Here is a 15,724-nt window from a genome sequence, read left to right on the forward strand (position 1 = left end):
TTCATTAAGGTGACAGACAATCCAGAGCATTACCTATGTTACATTCACCCTTATATTCCCCTTTGGTTGACCTCTTCTCCCTATCAACCCCAACAGCTGACTGATACCAGTTCTCTGGTGACAGTAGTCAAGGCACCACTGTAGCCGATTTCCATCCAACCTTGGTCATCAGGTAAGGTTGCACACCACAAATGTCTGGCTTTAAAATGTGGTCGTTCCCCATTACTTTTGGATAACAGTTGAGGGATGGTTCTGCAGTTATATAAACATTCTCAAATTCATAGACAGAGCTTTGGATGCAAGGACTGACCATCCATTATATAAATATTATAGTTTTAATCATGTTTTGATGCTATGGACTATACAGTGTTTGTTTACTAGCAAAAACTCCCAGGTCTGTCTTGTTTTTGGAAACCTGCCAAATGTCCAGTTGTAATTCATAGCCAAAAAAGTATCCTATAAATATTTTGATTTTAGAAAACACCTCCCAAATATCAGTAGTTTACATCAAATGTCACAAGGAGATCGACAAGAACCAGTTTACAAACTGCTAAGGTCCCCACTGTTTGTGCACTCTGTGAAGTCTGTTGAGTGACTACTGGGTGATTTAGATGGAAATATCAGTCATTGAGTGTTGAATGATCGTACTATATTTATGACTGATACAGCAGGTCTCGCCACGATGGTCACATGGGATCGTCCCTTTACAGATCAATATTTCCTACTCCTACTGCACTACTCTTCATGCAGATTATAACCTTTGGTCAGAAATACATTACTCAATTGAATCTTATAATCAAGTGAGATTTGTAAATGTAAGGGAATACCTCCTGGACTATGTGATGGAACAGCATTGTAAAGGAGAGGAACCTGTCAGGAAAATAGAAAGGATATGTATTGCATCAGCTATTAGGTGATACAGGTGGGAGGACGTGGTGTTTCACTGTTGATTTGCTCTAAGAGCTTTAAACTTGCCATTCTAGCTTTGCCCAAGGTAACAGGATGCAAAGCTACCTGTCTGAAAGGTTATTTCTAACACAGAGAGATAAGGCAGGGGCAGACATGGTTTTCCAGGCCCTCTGGCGGCTGCTCTGATTACTGAGCTGTGGATAAGGCTGCAGGAGACCGGAAGGAGAGAGGCCCCAGCGCGCCAGGGAAACCTCCTCGGTGGTCTCTCCATTGCGCACTTTCACCTCCATGTGAGAGAGTGCATTAGCCACACGAGCGTGTGACTCGCTTGCCAGATTTGTTTACACAGTAAATGTCCCTTTGTCACTGTAGAGCGTACCCGGCACTTTAGGCAGTGCAGTTTAAAATAAAGGAGTTGCTTTTGGTGTGGCTTATCGCCACCTGCAGGCAAACATGGCTCACCTTATGATGTAGATATTTGACATTTACAGCACAGACTTTTTGACTAGATTTTGGTTGTATAATTGGAAATTCCTCTGTCACTTTCCCCACCAAATGTAAGCGCAAATACAATGTGAATGGCTAAATATAGCATTTCATATTTTCATTGTTCTACTCTTGCATTAACGTAACAGGAAGAAAAATGCCAATACCAAATACCAAGACAGGTAGTCTCTCAAATATGTATTATGTGATACCATGGTTGGCTAGTAGGGTACAGAATAAGCAGCCATAATATGTCATGATGAAAAGTTTTAACTCACGTGATACAATTTGGCGCTGTTTCGGAAGGGAATGACAGGAAATGGGAATAGCTGAATATGCAACTGTGTCCTCACATTTAGGAAGTATCTATCTGAATCTGCTTCAGGCATCTTGTTACACTTGATCAGTACCGGGAAGTTATCTCAACGTCAGAGAGTTGATAGTGTGTCAGAATGTTTTTTTGCACCAGGCTATAGCTCGATGAAATATTCTGCTGCTTTTACTGTGGAAAGTGACGGTAAGATAGTGGACCCTACAAGGTCTTGTCAGTGGGTGTGAAGCATCAGGAGTCAGACAGAATCACGTGGAAAATAGTTGTAGTGATTTGCACGTGCAGAAGGTGTGCTGGATCCATTAATATTTACAAGACTTTGACGAACACTGACATTTTTATCTAAACTTTATTTAACTAGGCAAGTCCGATAAGAACACGTTCTTATTTACAATGACTGCCTACACCGGCCAAACCCCGGACGAGGCTTAGAGAACACTGGGACAACATATCACTCCAGCCCCCCTTAAATGAGCACCCTGAACAGGTTAAACGCCCCAATCCATCTGGGATATGCACCTAAACAGGTAGGCCTATTTCATCAATTAACAGGAATTTCTCACTTAATAATGCATCCCTTTCACTGGTTTCAATATCAATGGCCAATACATAATACATTTGAACATATCAGGGCGTAAAATCACATTTAGCGATACAGATATAGGAAAATGCTTGAAAACGTTAGCAACATGATCAAACATCAGCAGACATTTGCAATCTTTTTTTTTTTTTTACACTAAACGAGAGGATATGAACGGAGTGGAATGTTTAAGGTGACAGGAGCTCGCGTCATACAGGGTTATTTTCCTAATTCTCTAATGTTGTGCTGAATAACTGACTGATAAGATATTTCCTCTCCGTTCAGACCTGCTGAGCGCTCTGGGGAAGATGTGGACATCATACTGGCCAGGCTGAAATGTGTGAAGGTCTTTGAGCGGTTCCACCCTAGCCTCCTACAACAGATATGCCTGTGTGGAGAGAGGCGTCACATGTAAGTCTTGCAATTATGTTCAAAGACCCGTATGTTAGCAAGACTCTTACTCTGTGCATATCTAAAAATATGTTCTCACATCATGTATTTTCTTCTCTAGTATATCGTCAAGGAGATATTGGTACCAGCTGGTATGCTGTCCTCTTTGGCTCACTTGTTGTCAAAGTGTCAGAGAGCAAATCATCAGGTAAGAACGGTTGACTATTCCTGTAATTATACCCCTTTTAATGAAAAGCAATAGTATTTATTGAGTAGATGCCATAAACAGTCGATGGCATAAAAGATTGCAAGTGAACAAGATTGCAAGTGAACAAGATTGCAAAACGAAATGGCATATTAAAATCACTTCCCTGACTTACTGTGAATGACTTTTCTTTACAATTTAAATCACTCGTCCCTGTATCCAATCGATTCGTTGGTTCCAAAAATAAATTGTATTATAGCTAATGTTCATATTTTTGTCATACAATCGTTAAATACCAAATAAGATAGGCGTATCAGAGGCGTGTCCACTTTCCTGCAAAAGAATAATAATTGGTATTCCTTATGTATTGCCTGAGATGGGTGAAAATCTTTCCAATAATCCTACCTTTAGTTCTATTAGTCTCCTCTCACGTCAAAAAGGATGAACTGCTATGTAGCATGTGCATGAGGAGATCAAGATGCACATTAACCCTGGAGCTCATCTGAAGAGTCAACTAGAAAGGACACTCTACTTCACAATGATTTATATCTGAAATTGCTAACCTTGGGAACACCAGGAGTCTTTTCCTATCATTACCAGTGACCTGTATGTCCAAATCTGCCTGGCCATGTGTTGATTGGAGTGATTTTAGAAGCCCTTTGTCTAATGCAAGTGTTCAGTGCTGCTAGATTGCGCCCCACCGTTGGGCGTGATCTGATCACTGCCCGTACCTAGCACTTTGAGTGCCTCTCAACGAGGCCCATTTTATAAGGGAATAAACACATCTGATTAGCGTAGTCCTTCCTACCCCCCCCCCCCCCCTGTCTCCTCCTATTGAAAACAACGAGGAACCTTCCAAGAAGAGATGCTTTTTGGTGTCTCTTGTAGGTTGAGGTTACGATTTGCACTCTGGGGATTGGGACAGCATTTGGGGAGTCGATCCTGGATAACACCCCTCGGCACGCCACCATTGTTACCCGGGAATTCAGTGAACTCTTCCGCATTGACCAGAGGGAGTTCAAGTCTCTGTGGGAGGTAAGCACCTCTGCAGTACTCCTCACTATTGTGGATTCACGCTTTCAATTCACCATCCAGTATGACTTACCTAGATAGTAGCTATAGTTAAGTATCAGGGGACTGATAATACCCACGCTGGAAATAATGAGGCTTTGTGGGGGTTCTATATTCTGGGATTTTCTTTGATCTCTGCAAAAGTGAGCATGCAGAATTGTTGGTAAGTTGTTTACCCTTTGAGGTGTGTCTCTGAGGCATTGGTTTTTACTTGTGTTTATACACTGTGTATAGATCACGTGAGCAGCACATTAATTCTTAAAGTAGACCACAAGAAATAGCCTTTTTTTGAAATATATTTTAATTGGGATAGTATTTCTTTAGCGGTAGTTCAATGAAGCATCTGTTTAGAGTTTCATTAGACCTTTTGACCACTAGGGGGAAGTGCAGTGTTATAGAGATTCAGTGCACTTCTTCATGTTGTGTGGATACATTTACAATTGTGGTTAGATCGCTCGCTTCATCATTTAAGTCAACATTTGGAGCCATTCTCCTCTCCAATTAGTCTAGGAAAAATAGTGCCCCTGCGAAGATTCTTTGCCATATCTGTGAAACATTGTTCCTTGTACTCAGGGCATAATAATTCCATGGGAAATGATTTTTTTGAAGAGCAGTAATGATATCTGAATGTCTCCGCAGCAGGTTAGACAGCTATATCCCTTGCCACTGTGTCCCTTCCTGCTCCACTGAGCTCCTCTCTCCCCTACCCCCCCCACCCTCCAACCCACCCCAGCAGTACAGGAAGGTACTAAGGACTGAGTTGGCCGGGATGGAGGTGCCACACTGTCCAGAGGCCCCTGTCTGTCCTGGTGGATCCACTACACTAGCTTCCTGAGTGAGAGAGCTGGTTTCCTCTGAGAGCAGAGGGCAGGCAGGGGGGCTGTTAGTGTTAAAACTATGGACTGTATGTCACTCGCTGGTCCTCCTCACTTGAACTGGAATCGGAGCCTTGTCTGGATGTGGTCTACTGCGTTTAGGCTGTGGACAACCACATGGAAATACTACTATCTCTATCCAGAGAATAAGCTCTTCTGAAAGGTTGGTCTGAGGTGAGCCTACCGAAAAAGGCTTTTAACTGCCAGGCAGGAACATCATCATTGTACATTTGCTCATGCTTCACTGATGTGGCATGTTTTTGTTCTGTCTTCAGATAATATTTAATACCCACGGTTGCAGTTAGCTTTTTAGAGCAGGGATAAAAGGAATACTGAGTGATATAATGACCGTCGATAAAGCTTTCTGTTTGATTTAAAGATGGTTTCAGCTCAGGACTTTGGATGACTATGTCGTTATGTTCCGGGCTGTTCATTTCAAACTATTTCCGCTTTACAAAGATATCTACGGATGAATCTACTTGTTTGATGAGTTCAAACTTTTCAAACGGGAAGGGAGCTTGTGATGGTGAAACAACAGCTTGTCTCGGCATACAGCAATTTTGGCTGTTATCAAATCTGATTGGTCACATACACATATTTAGCTGACTTTATTGCAGGTATAGCTAATTGTTTGTGTTCCTAGCTCCAACAGTACAGTAGTATCTAACAATACACACACACACACATCTAAAAGTAAAATAATGGAATTAAGATATATAAATATTAGGACGAGCAATATCGGACATTCTTTATGAACATTCTTTAGTGTCTAGAGATGTGTCTGCATCTCCCCCGCTATGATGTTAATGTTTTGTGTTTCATTGACTTTTTCCTATTACTTAAGCAGCCTAGTCATTGGAGGTAGCAGCTCACAGCTCCGTGCTTAAAGAGATTATCTGGTACTTTTGTATACCTTTGAGCCAGTAATTCTGAAAGTAGTACTCATGAGCCAAAAGTGGTCCCCTAAAATTGCGTACTATGTATATGCGTGCAGATATGTGCCCCACGTCATTCCCCCCCCCCCCTCTCGCTCTCGCTCTCTCGCTCTCGCTCTCGCTCTCTCGCTCTCTCTCTCGTCCACTGAGCTGTTGGGCCCGGCCCTGCAACCTCATTGGATAACGCTGGGAGGCTTCTTGCTAGGGAAAATGGCATGGCACAGCTTCAAGAAAACGATTTTGTGGCTACTTGAGGTAAGACGGTAATTCTGCTAATAGATTAATCATGTATGAACTACACATTGACACATCCAGTCTGAAGCTGGAGGTTTGAAATACTTTCTTAGTCACCAAAGTAGGAGCATGTCTTTAATTGCTGTAAATAGTGTTCAGTGATAGCAATCTCCTTTGCTCCAGCCGCTCCAGCCAATGCCAATGACAGACCTTGGGTTCAGCAAAACATCACTCCATCATGACTTTGTTGCTTGACATGCTGAGTTAGCGATGTCAGACAAGCTGGGAATGACTGAACGGCAATCAAAAGTGAACCCTGTGATCTTTCCCGTTGGCAAGCTTTAAATGAATTATGCTGTCAGCGTGTCTGTGGCGTGGGCCTATACGACTTTGGGTCCTATACTGTTTCCTGTCACTCAGCATTTTGCTCACGTGCACAGAACATAGATTGAAAACAGATTGAGTTCATCCCTTTCAGTTCTTTTGAGAATCTCCTATGTGTCAAGGTGCTAGACACATCTTGTTATAGGAATATTCAGACCTGCTTGTGCTTTCCTGTGGAGCCTTGGTTTGAGACGGTCTAGGGGTGGCCATTTATTTCTGTCTGCCTTGCCGCAATTCAGAAAGTACTCCTGATATCCTGTTACTAGCAGCACAGGTCTTTATAAATTCTTCATTTTCTTAGTTGTTTATACCCTGCCTGTTTACGATATCTCTTGTACTGTGCTGTAATTGATTGTATAAATGCAGACTAACTACCAGAGGCATAGACAACCTGACTTGACATTGTGTTTTTTTTTGTGATTGAGTCAAACACAAAGCTCATTAAAAGGCAAATGGTCTCCCTCAGGCAATGACTTAAAAATTATTGAACAGCTTATTAGCTGTAATTAATGATTTGTCTGAAGAAACAAAGAGTAGTAGTTCGAGGAGGAGGGAGGGAGGGAGGGTGCTGACCGGAGTTGTCCTAACCCAAGGTCCATCCCCCGAGGAACAAGATGCTTAGGGTAAGGGAGGGCCTTTGACACGCATGAACACAAACACACACACACACACACACACACACACACACACACACACACACAACTCCACCCACACATCTGAGATCTCTCTCCCTGCAGAAACCCTTGGCCTCAACACCGCTACAGGCTGAGAACAGCACAGCCTGAATAAACTGCTGGGTATTATTTATTAATGGCTGCCAAGTATTCAGAACACACTTCTCATCCAGTCTCTGAATTCAAAACATCACAAAAAAAGTCCAGACGGTACGTGGATATTCGCTTCAAATACTTTATATTCAAGTATTTCTACTGATGGCCTTTGCTCCCCATTTGAACATCTTGCTCCGTGAATCTTCTTCAAAAGCGCTGCATCCGTTCACGCTGAGGCGAATGGGACACAAACCATTTGTGATTATGGTTTGATATACTGTCCCGCTCAGCTTGACACTGAAGGTGGTGGCAGTCACAGAAATTTTGCTGGAACATGAAATGTTGGTTTTCTCTACTCCCCTGACTCCCGCCTTCAACAACAACGTCAACTGTCACTGCTATCAGGCATGGCTCCCGCTCTGCTAATCCTAGTCTGGTTTATGTTATTGGGAGAGGCAGGCATGTGCTTGTTTATTTAACAGATCAGACATGGGCTATGCTCTGCACACACAGGAACACTTGCTGAGGCACCAATGACCTGATCATCAATTTACCCAAAACTTTGTTCTCTGCTTCCATCGGTCATCGAGAATGAAACAACACAATTGTGATTTGTGCTTTGCTTTCTTGCACGACAGCACGATCTGGATCAGTAGCCTCTAGCCAGCAGATCCCGGTCTCTGTTCCATTCGCTTGTGGTGCACATAGGATTCACTTTCATACCCAGGATTTTATCGTAGCCCACTTTTCTGCGATATTATACGCTGTACATCTGTGCTGTAGTGGAGCGACAGTGTTCAAAGGCATGCCTAGTTAGCGTTTGTGCATGACAGGCAAGCCCATGCAGTGTTGAGGTGAGGCTCTGTTGGAGGCAGGACAGTGGGTGGGTGGTGGGCGACCACTTTAAGCTCACTGGCTTTGGGTGCTGACCTGTAAAGTGTGGAGTCATCCACATACATAGGCAGTGTAAGACCAGTGGCAAGTGTGTGTGTGTGCGCGCACGCACTCTTACTACATCTAAACGCCAGCAGACCCAAGTCCTTCCCAGAGAACAGTGAATATATACACAAGTAAAGAGCACTGAGATCATTGTATCAACAACACTTCTGTTTATCTCCTTAGCCGTTCTCACAGCCGTTGCATAAACGTTAGAACAATGGTTTTTCAACCTGGAAGAGAATCAGCTTTTCATGGCTGATTTTGTTCAATCAGATGGAACCATAAGTGATCAAAGGGATTACGTCATCTGTATATTCACCATCAGATGTGCACATTCATCACTCACTCACTCACTCACTCTCTAGTGGATGATGTATAGAGAGGAGAATTGCTAAATCTGTCACTCTCTGTTTTCTTGGTTGCATTTAATTGTTTTTGCACTTAGTGGTGTTGTCGGGGCTTTGTGAATTGAATATCCATGTATCCACTGTTATTACATGAGGAGAATAGAAATGCAGGACATAGATTTACTCCTTTTGTTTATTCACAATGGTCCATTATTTACTGCATTGTGGACTTCACAATTCATCATGCACTATCTCTGAAAATGTGGAAGTAACCCAACCGTATCTAATAAATTACTTTGTCACAAACTACGTCTGTACAGAACTGTTCAAAATCGAGCTTTGTGTTCCCCGTCATGCCATGTTCCCAATCTTTTACAAACACATTATTGTAACCTCCCAGAGCGTTTGTCTAAAGCTGACTGAAAGTGTACTAAAACAATTTAGACAGGCCAGGCTTGGGGGTCGCCGGTCGAAGTGTGAATTTTGGTCCATTGAAAACCATAAACAAGTTATGTGATTTACAATTATGATTATATATGTCATCTTTCTCCAATAAATCCATGATTCTTCTGTTTCCCCAAAATAGCCGTGACAGACCTGTGTGGCTCAGAGGCTGGATATGAGGTGTCCACATTTACCAGAGCTTCTCCACTAACACACATCCATCTGCACCTGCTCATCTCCTTGCCTCTCCCCCTGTTTCACTCCAAACCAACTGACAGAGGGGCCCTTTCACAAAGACACCTCTCTCTAATTTCACTGTCTCTTTTATCTGATTCAGGGTTAACTTGGCTGCAGTTGAGCAGTTATGCAACACTGGCAATACTGTTCACACCCTGGGGCTATGGTCTGTTCTCCCTGTCACACCAATAAATTGACATTTGTTATTACTACCTATTAGTAGTGGGGGGAGTTCCCTCTATGGCACGGAGTGAAGCTGGCCCTTCTCCATTGTCGTCCAATTATTACTTTATTCTTTGATACATTTTTTGCAGTGGTCAGCCCTCCAATACTAACATATTTACAACCTGGGTAAATCTAACCTTCTATACGTATTTGCCCATTGTAGAAGTGCTGAAAACACCTGAATGCCAAAACATTCAAGGTGCTCAAAAGGTGACCCATTATGCATACCCTACCATAACATGAAACGTCCATGTTTTTATCACTGGAAAAGAGAAACGGTTGAGATCGATATCATTTTAAAAGCTTATAAACACGTTGTGTCTCAACCGATTGGTGGGCGGAACACAGGAAAAAAAGTGTATGTAAAATACGGTCTAAGCTAGAACACATGCGAACATGAACAAAAATCGTCGTGCACATGTTTTTAGATAATTGACTTTTAAAGTCGCAATCAGCAGTTGAAACAATAACAAAGTGTACTCCCCATGCCTGTTTCAGTAAAAAAGCTGAAGCGATGGGGCTGGACATATGTAACCACTCTCAAATTCATGGACAGAGCTATGGATACATGGACTGACTATCCATGATATCAAAATGAGTGTTTTTAAGCATGTTTTTTTTAAGCTAAAATAGTTTGTTTACACTGTACTTTGTTTATAAACGTTGGAGCGAAACGAGCTTATATTTTGGGTTCCGATGGGGTACGACAGTTGAACTAAGCTCATGAGGCATTTAGAAGTGAAGTTCTTCATGAATCAATGGGTACATTTAAATGGATGAAGCAACTGCAGATTGACCCTTTTTTAAAGGGAAAACAAAATCTGAATTATTCTGTTTGTAAGCTTTTAAATATAATCAAACGGAACCATTTCTCTTTTCCAGTGATGAAGACATGGATGTCTCAGGGTATGGTAGAGTATGCAAACGGGTCACCTTTTTGAGCACCTTTTTGAGCACCTTTTATCTCTTGAATGTTTTGGCATTCAGGTCCATAAAGTCACTTTCTGAACACTCCTTCCATGGGCAAACATGTCTGGAACGTTTTGTTTTAAGGGAAAAAGGATGCAGTGTCAAAAAAATGATTGAATTCAAATGGATTTACCCATGTAACAATGTTGTCAAAAACACTTCTTTCTCTGTTTGGCTACAAGGCCAGAGTTAAAACGCTGTAGGACTGTGGCTCTAACCAGTTGGAAGGTCAAAGATCCCATCTGCCCACTGTCGTTGATGTAATGAAGAGAGGCTAAGTAATAGAAGTCGGAGTACTGAATGTACGGAACCTTTTAGGGTCAGAACTCACTAAATAACGGAGAAAGTATTCCCGGGCATCAAAAAGGACGTTTGTTGTATGGCTCCTTGTCGCCCCCGGAGAATCGGAGGCCAAGAGCGATTGCTGAGTTCAAAAAGCTATTACTCCAGTTGGCTTTCTGCTTTGTTCTGGATGTAATGTCACGTAATACCTTGCTGTAGGCCCAGTGTGCCTGGCCAATACAAGACTGTCAGATTAATTTCCTTCCAACTATAGGTATGAACATGCCATTTTGAATAATTCATTTCATGAATGCCCTGCTTGGGAGATGGCGACATGGGTGCTGTTGAAGGTGTAACACTGAAGGGTAGGTAACTGCATGGAAGATGACACAAATGGTTGGCATCCCTTTTGTACAACTATGCTGAGTGTTCTCCCAAACCGTTGTTCCAGTATTAACTTTGTATTATTATCAAGACAGGGGAGCACTTAAAATACATATCTGTGTTCTGTGTAAACACGACTTAATGGTTTAACTAATAGAGCAAAGCACCCCTATGTCCCTGCCTTTTGGGACCACGAGCAAGTTCCAACTGTGTCTGCCCAGCGTGTAGTGTCGCTGTGTGCCGCTGCAACGGAGAGAGCGTCCGATTGGAGGGGTGGAGTGATCGCCTAGCAACTGCTGCATGGGGGGAAATCAGCTGGCTGGGAGGCAGGGACTCTACTGGGCATAGGCAGGCTGGGTTCAACTCACTCTGCTCTGAGAGAGGGATGGAGGCTGGGGCACCAGGACTGGACCACACTGACAACCGGGGGATGTGAGGGAATTCAGACCAGTTTCTGACACGGGGGACTGTAGGTGGATTCTACTACTGGGACTGTAGAATCATCTCATGAAGATAACTAGACTGGGAACACGTGTAGGTGAGTCTTGCTTTATCAAACCTTTTGTGTGATGCTAATGTGGAGTTTAGAAATGGGATAAACTTCTAGGCAATTGAATACATTTTTCATAAATTACACATTTTGACTGTGTCTTTTGACTTCTACAGAAACCTATCACAAAGGGTTTAGAAATGGGATACACTTTTAGACAATTAATACATTATAATAAATTGCACATTTTGAATGTTTCTCTTGACTTCTACAGAAACCCATCACAAGGATAAACGTGCTTAACTTATAACTATAGTTATAACATTAAACTAGAATGTTTTGGGAAAGTTTGCATGAAACGTCTCTGTTTGCTGAGAGCCTTAAGCTGCTTCCCCAAATAGTTTTCCAAGCAGCCTGTAGTCTGCCAGACAGTGGAGGGTATGGACTAGTTAAGGAAATGTCTTGAGAGCAGGCAGCAGTTTGTGATGTATGTTCTGTCATCTGGGATGAATTATTCAACATACAACATCCATGCATAATGATGCTCAGAGTGCAAAATGTGCAGAGGAGGAGCGAGAACATGAGCTGTGAATTTAGTAATGTGACAAGTTGTTTATATTTTCATATTTCTAGACTTTGATTTTAAAATCCAGTATTACTGTAGATCCATGCCATACATATGATCACTGGTATGATATGTTCAATGCATGTCAGCATTATTTTAGAAATGTTACTGTATGTTTTTGACAAATGGATAATGTTATTTTAGAAGTGTTACTGTATGTTTTTGACAAATGGATAATGTTATTTTAGAAGTGTTACTGTATGTTTTTGACAAATGGATAATGTTATTTTAGAAGTGTTACTGTATGTTTTTGACAAATGGATAATGTTATTTTAGAAGTGTTTTAGTATATTTGAAACGTGCATTTGTAAAAATTTGTAACAGAGAAGCCACAATGGTTGGAGAGGTGGAGCAGAGCGTGTGTGTGTGTCAAGAGTGGTTGAGGCAAATCAGAGGGTAGCTGCCCTGACCCCCCCTCCCCCCACAGAGAGAAAGAGAATAGACACCGCTGTCATTGCATTGATAAAGCCTCGGTATGTATGATGGGATAAGTGATGTTTAGGATGAGTCTCAGAGGAATAGTTTCACTCCTGTTATTATGAGTGTATTATTATATAGATATGGGGTGTTTTGGGCCTGTGTTTATACTTGGGTCTTTATTTAATTGCATAGAAGAGATTTTGGCACTATATGATACAGTAGTAGCTTTTTATTTGTGTAATCCGGGTTAGTGCATTGGATTCACTCCACCACAGTAATTCACGATTCTTCTTTCAGATTCAAATCCCAGGTAACTTCCTGATCTGGTCCTAACATGTCCCCCAGTTCAGAGAACAGAACACCAAAGAATCCCTGTGTATGCTTTTAAATCCTTCCATTAACTCCAAGGAAATCCCCTCTAACAATGCTTCTTATCACAACCTCCTAAGCTCACTGCTATGACGCGATCACAAACTGTTTCATTATCTGGTAAGAGTAATATCAGTTAAAGATTGAAGCGTTTGACTTAAGCCATTGTTTTGTCTGTTGCCTAGTTGTAAAACTGTCTTCAAGGACTTCTTGACAGGGATTATCTCCATAGACTGCCTTTACTTTCAACGTTGACTACCAATACTGTTGACTCTGGGGGGGTGAAGGCATCAGGGACTGTGACCGTTCTATGTTAACCCAATAGGAAACGTTTTATTTTTTATTTACATTTAGCTATAGATAATTCAAACAAATGACCCTTTAATGTGAAAACAAGTTCTTAAGTTCTGAACGACCTGCTGATGTTTGCACCAGTGTAACACTGGGATGGATAGGTTTAGCATGTAGTCCTACATCTACTCCATCTGATTTCGCCTCATTACTACTTCTAATGGACAGGGGGCAGGCAACCTCTCAGTGAAGTGATACAGTAGGGCCGGCTAGGTAATCTGACATGGTGATTTAGGACACTTCCTTTGATGCTGTGTTAGGTGTGTCAGGCAGGCCATCAATGAAGCTCTGTTGACCTGTCATATCACATTGCGTCAAATCTCTGCACACACACGGTTTGATGGTTGTCTTGTTGTGTAGTGCCTCCCATTTTCATACGAGTCAAATTGATATCTATCTGGTGTGACTGAATGAGACTTGTGGTTAAAACAGAATAAAATCATTTTGAAAGGTGCATAACTTCCCACGTAATCGTCCAGTTGTTATGACATATTGAAATGCTGTTTTCTTGAGCAGCCATGCCCTTTGTGACCGCTTTACCTGCAACAGATGCTACAGAGCTTCGACCATTGTTGTTTTTCCAACCCTGATCACTCTACAGTAACTGGTGTGTGTAAAAATGAAACGATACTATACATATAGTCGTGTGAGAGTTGAAAGTGCTCATTGTAATTACAGTGCTGAATCTCCGCTAATGGGATTTGGGCTAACTAATAAACTCATCAAAAAAAGAAACGTCCCTTTTTCAGGACCCTGTCTTTCAAAGATAATTCGTAAAAATCCAAATAACTTCACAGGTGTTCATTGTAAAGGTTTTGAACACTGTTTCCCATGTCTTGTTCAATGAACCATAAACAATTAATGAACATGCACCTGTGGAATGATCGTTAAGACACGAACAGCTTACAGACGGTAGGCAATTATGGTCACGGTTAGGAAAACTTAGGACACTAAAGAGGCCTTTCTATGGACTCTGAAAAACACCAAAACTAAGATGCCCAGGGTCCCTGCCTTAGGCATGCTGCAAGGAGGCATGAGGACTACAGATATGGCCAATTGCAATGTCTGTACTGTGAGATGCCTAAGACAGCGTTACAGGGAGACAGGATGGACAGCTGATCACGTGACCACGTGTAACAACACCTGCACAAGATCGGTACATCCGAACATCATACCTGCGGGACAGGTACAGGATGGCAACAACAACTGCCCGAGTTCAACCAGGAATGCACAATCCCTCCATCAGTGCTCAGACTGTCTGAAATGGGCTGAGAGAGGCTGGACTGAGGGCTTGTAGGCCTGTTGTAAGGCAGGTCCTCACCAGACATCACCGGCAACAACGTTGCCTATGGGCACAAACCACTCCGTTGCTGGACCAGACAGGACTGGCAAAAAGTGCTCTTCACTGACGAGTCACGGTTTTGTCTCACCAGGGGTGATGGTCGGATTTGCGTTTATCGTCGAAGGAATGTGCATGACACCGAGGCCTGTACTCTGGAGCAGGATCGATTTGGAGGTGGAGGGTTCATCATGGTCTGGGGAGGTGTGTCACGGCATCATCGGACTCATCGGACTGAGCTTGTTGTCATTGCAGGCAATCTCAGCACTGTGCATTACAACAACATCGCCCATGGGCACAAACCCACCGTCGCTGGACCAGACAGGACTGGAAAAAAGTGCTCTTCACTTACGAGTGACCCCCCCTTTGTTCAGGGACACAGTATTCCATTTCTGTTAGTCACATGTCTGTGGAACATGTTCAGTTTGTCTCAGTTGTTGAATCTTATGTTCATACAAATATTTACACATGTTAAGTTTGCTGAAAATAAACGCGGTTGACAGCGAGAGGACCTTTCTTTTTTGCTGAGTTTAGAATGAAGGGGTTCACGTGACAAGAAAGTAGGGAAATGGACAAGAGTCGATTGCATTGTCGAACAGTCTATTTTTCAGTTGTCCCACAACTCTGTACCATTGTAAGATTGGCTGAGATAGATAAATATCAATCTGTCTTCGTCAGCTGATTAATTCATTTTCACAGATGAAGAACAATCAAATATACATTATATTTGATGTAATATCTATATAAACTGTTTCATTCGAGCATGTTTCGGATAGACTATAATACAGCTGCCCTGGCAAAAGGAATCATTGATAATGTATGATTGTTCCTCATCTGTATAGCTAGCGGCTTCCTATAGAAGCGAGTGCAGAGTACAGTAGGTCACAGGGGGGAGACTGTAGCTTTGTGAAAATTGAGTGTTTGCTGACACTCCTGCCATCAGCACTAATCCCCATCTAAAACAACACCCTTCTAAAACAACACCCCACCCACCGTCTCTCCACACCCCACCCTCTCTCCTTCAGCCAGCCAGTCCCTCAGGGGAGAGACTTATTGGTTCAGTAGGGTCATTTAAGTGTTGGAGGCGTCTCCTGTGCACTGAATGCTCATTTGTTGCTCAGTTTAAGTGCTAC

The 15,724-nt window shown here is 42.4% G+C and overlaps 1 protein-coding gene across 6 annotated transcripts in view; it reads left to right on the top strand.

Annotated features, from left to right (window-relative positions):
- The first annotated feature begins 1,703 nt into the window (after positions 1 to 1,703).
- LOC109866706 (rap guanine nucleotide exchange factor 4-like) overlaps positions 1,704 to 15,724 on the top strand; it is a 50,828-nt gene continuing 36,807 nt past the window's right edge. For 2 of the 6 annotated variants that reach the window (XM_031795176.1, XM_020455515.2), the window contains exons 1-3: positions 1,705 to 2,253; positions 2,592 to 2,717; positions 2,818 to 2,904. In XM_031795176.1, coding sequence (XP_031651036.1) covers positions 2,691 to 2,717; positions 2,818 to 2,904 — 114 coding nt within the window. In that variant the 5' untranslated portion in view covers positions 1,705 to 2,253; positions 2,592 to 2,690. Of the gene's footprint in view, positions 2,254 to 2,591; positions 2,718 to 2,817; positions 2,905 to 3,789; positions 3,937 to 4,863; positions 5,011 to 15,724 lie in introns of those variants that run through there. The other 4 variants (XM_031795171.1, XM_031795169.1, XM_031795173.1 and 1 more) reach the window with 4 other exon arrangements.

This window comes from Oncorhynchus kisutch, linkage group LG2, assembly GCF_002021735.2.
Source record: "Oncorhynchus kisutch isolate 150728-3 linkage group LG2, Okis_V2, whole genome shotgun sequence".
Lineage (NCBI taxonomy): Eukaryota > Metazoa > Chordata > Actinopteri > Salmoniformes > Salmonidae > Oncorhynchus > Oncorhynchus kisutch.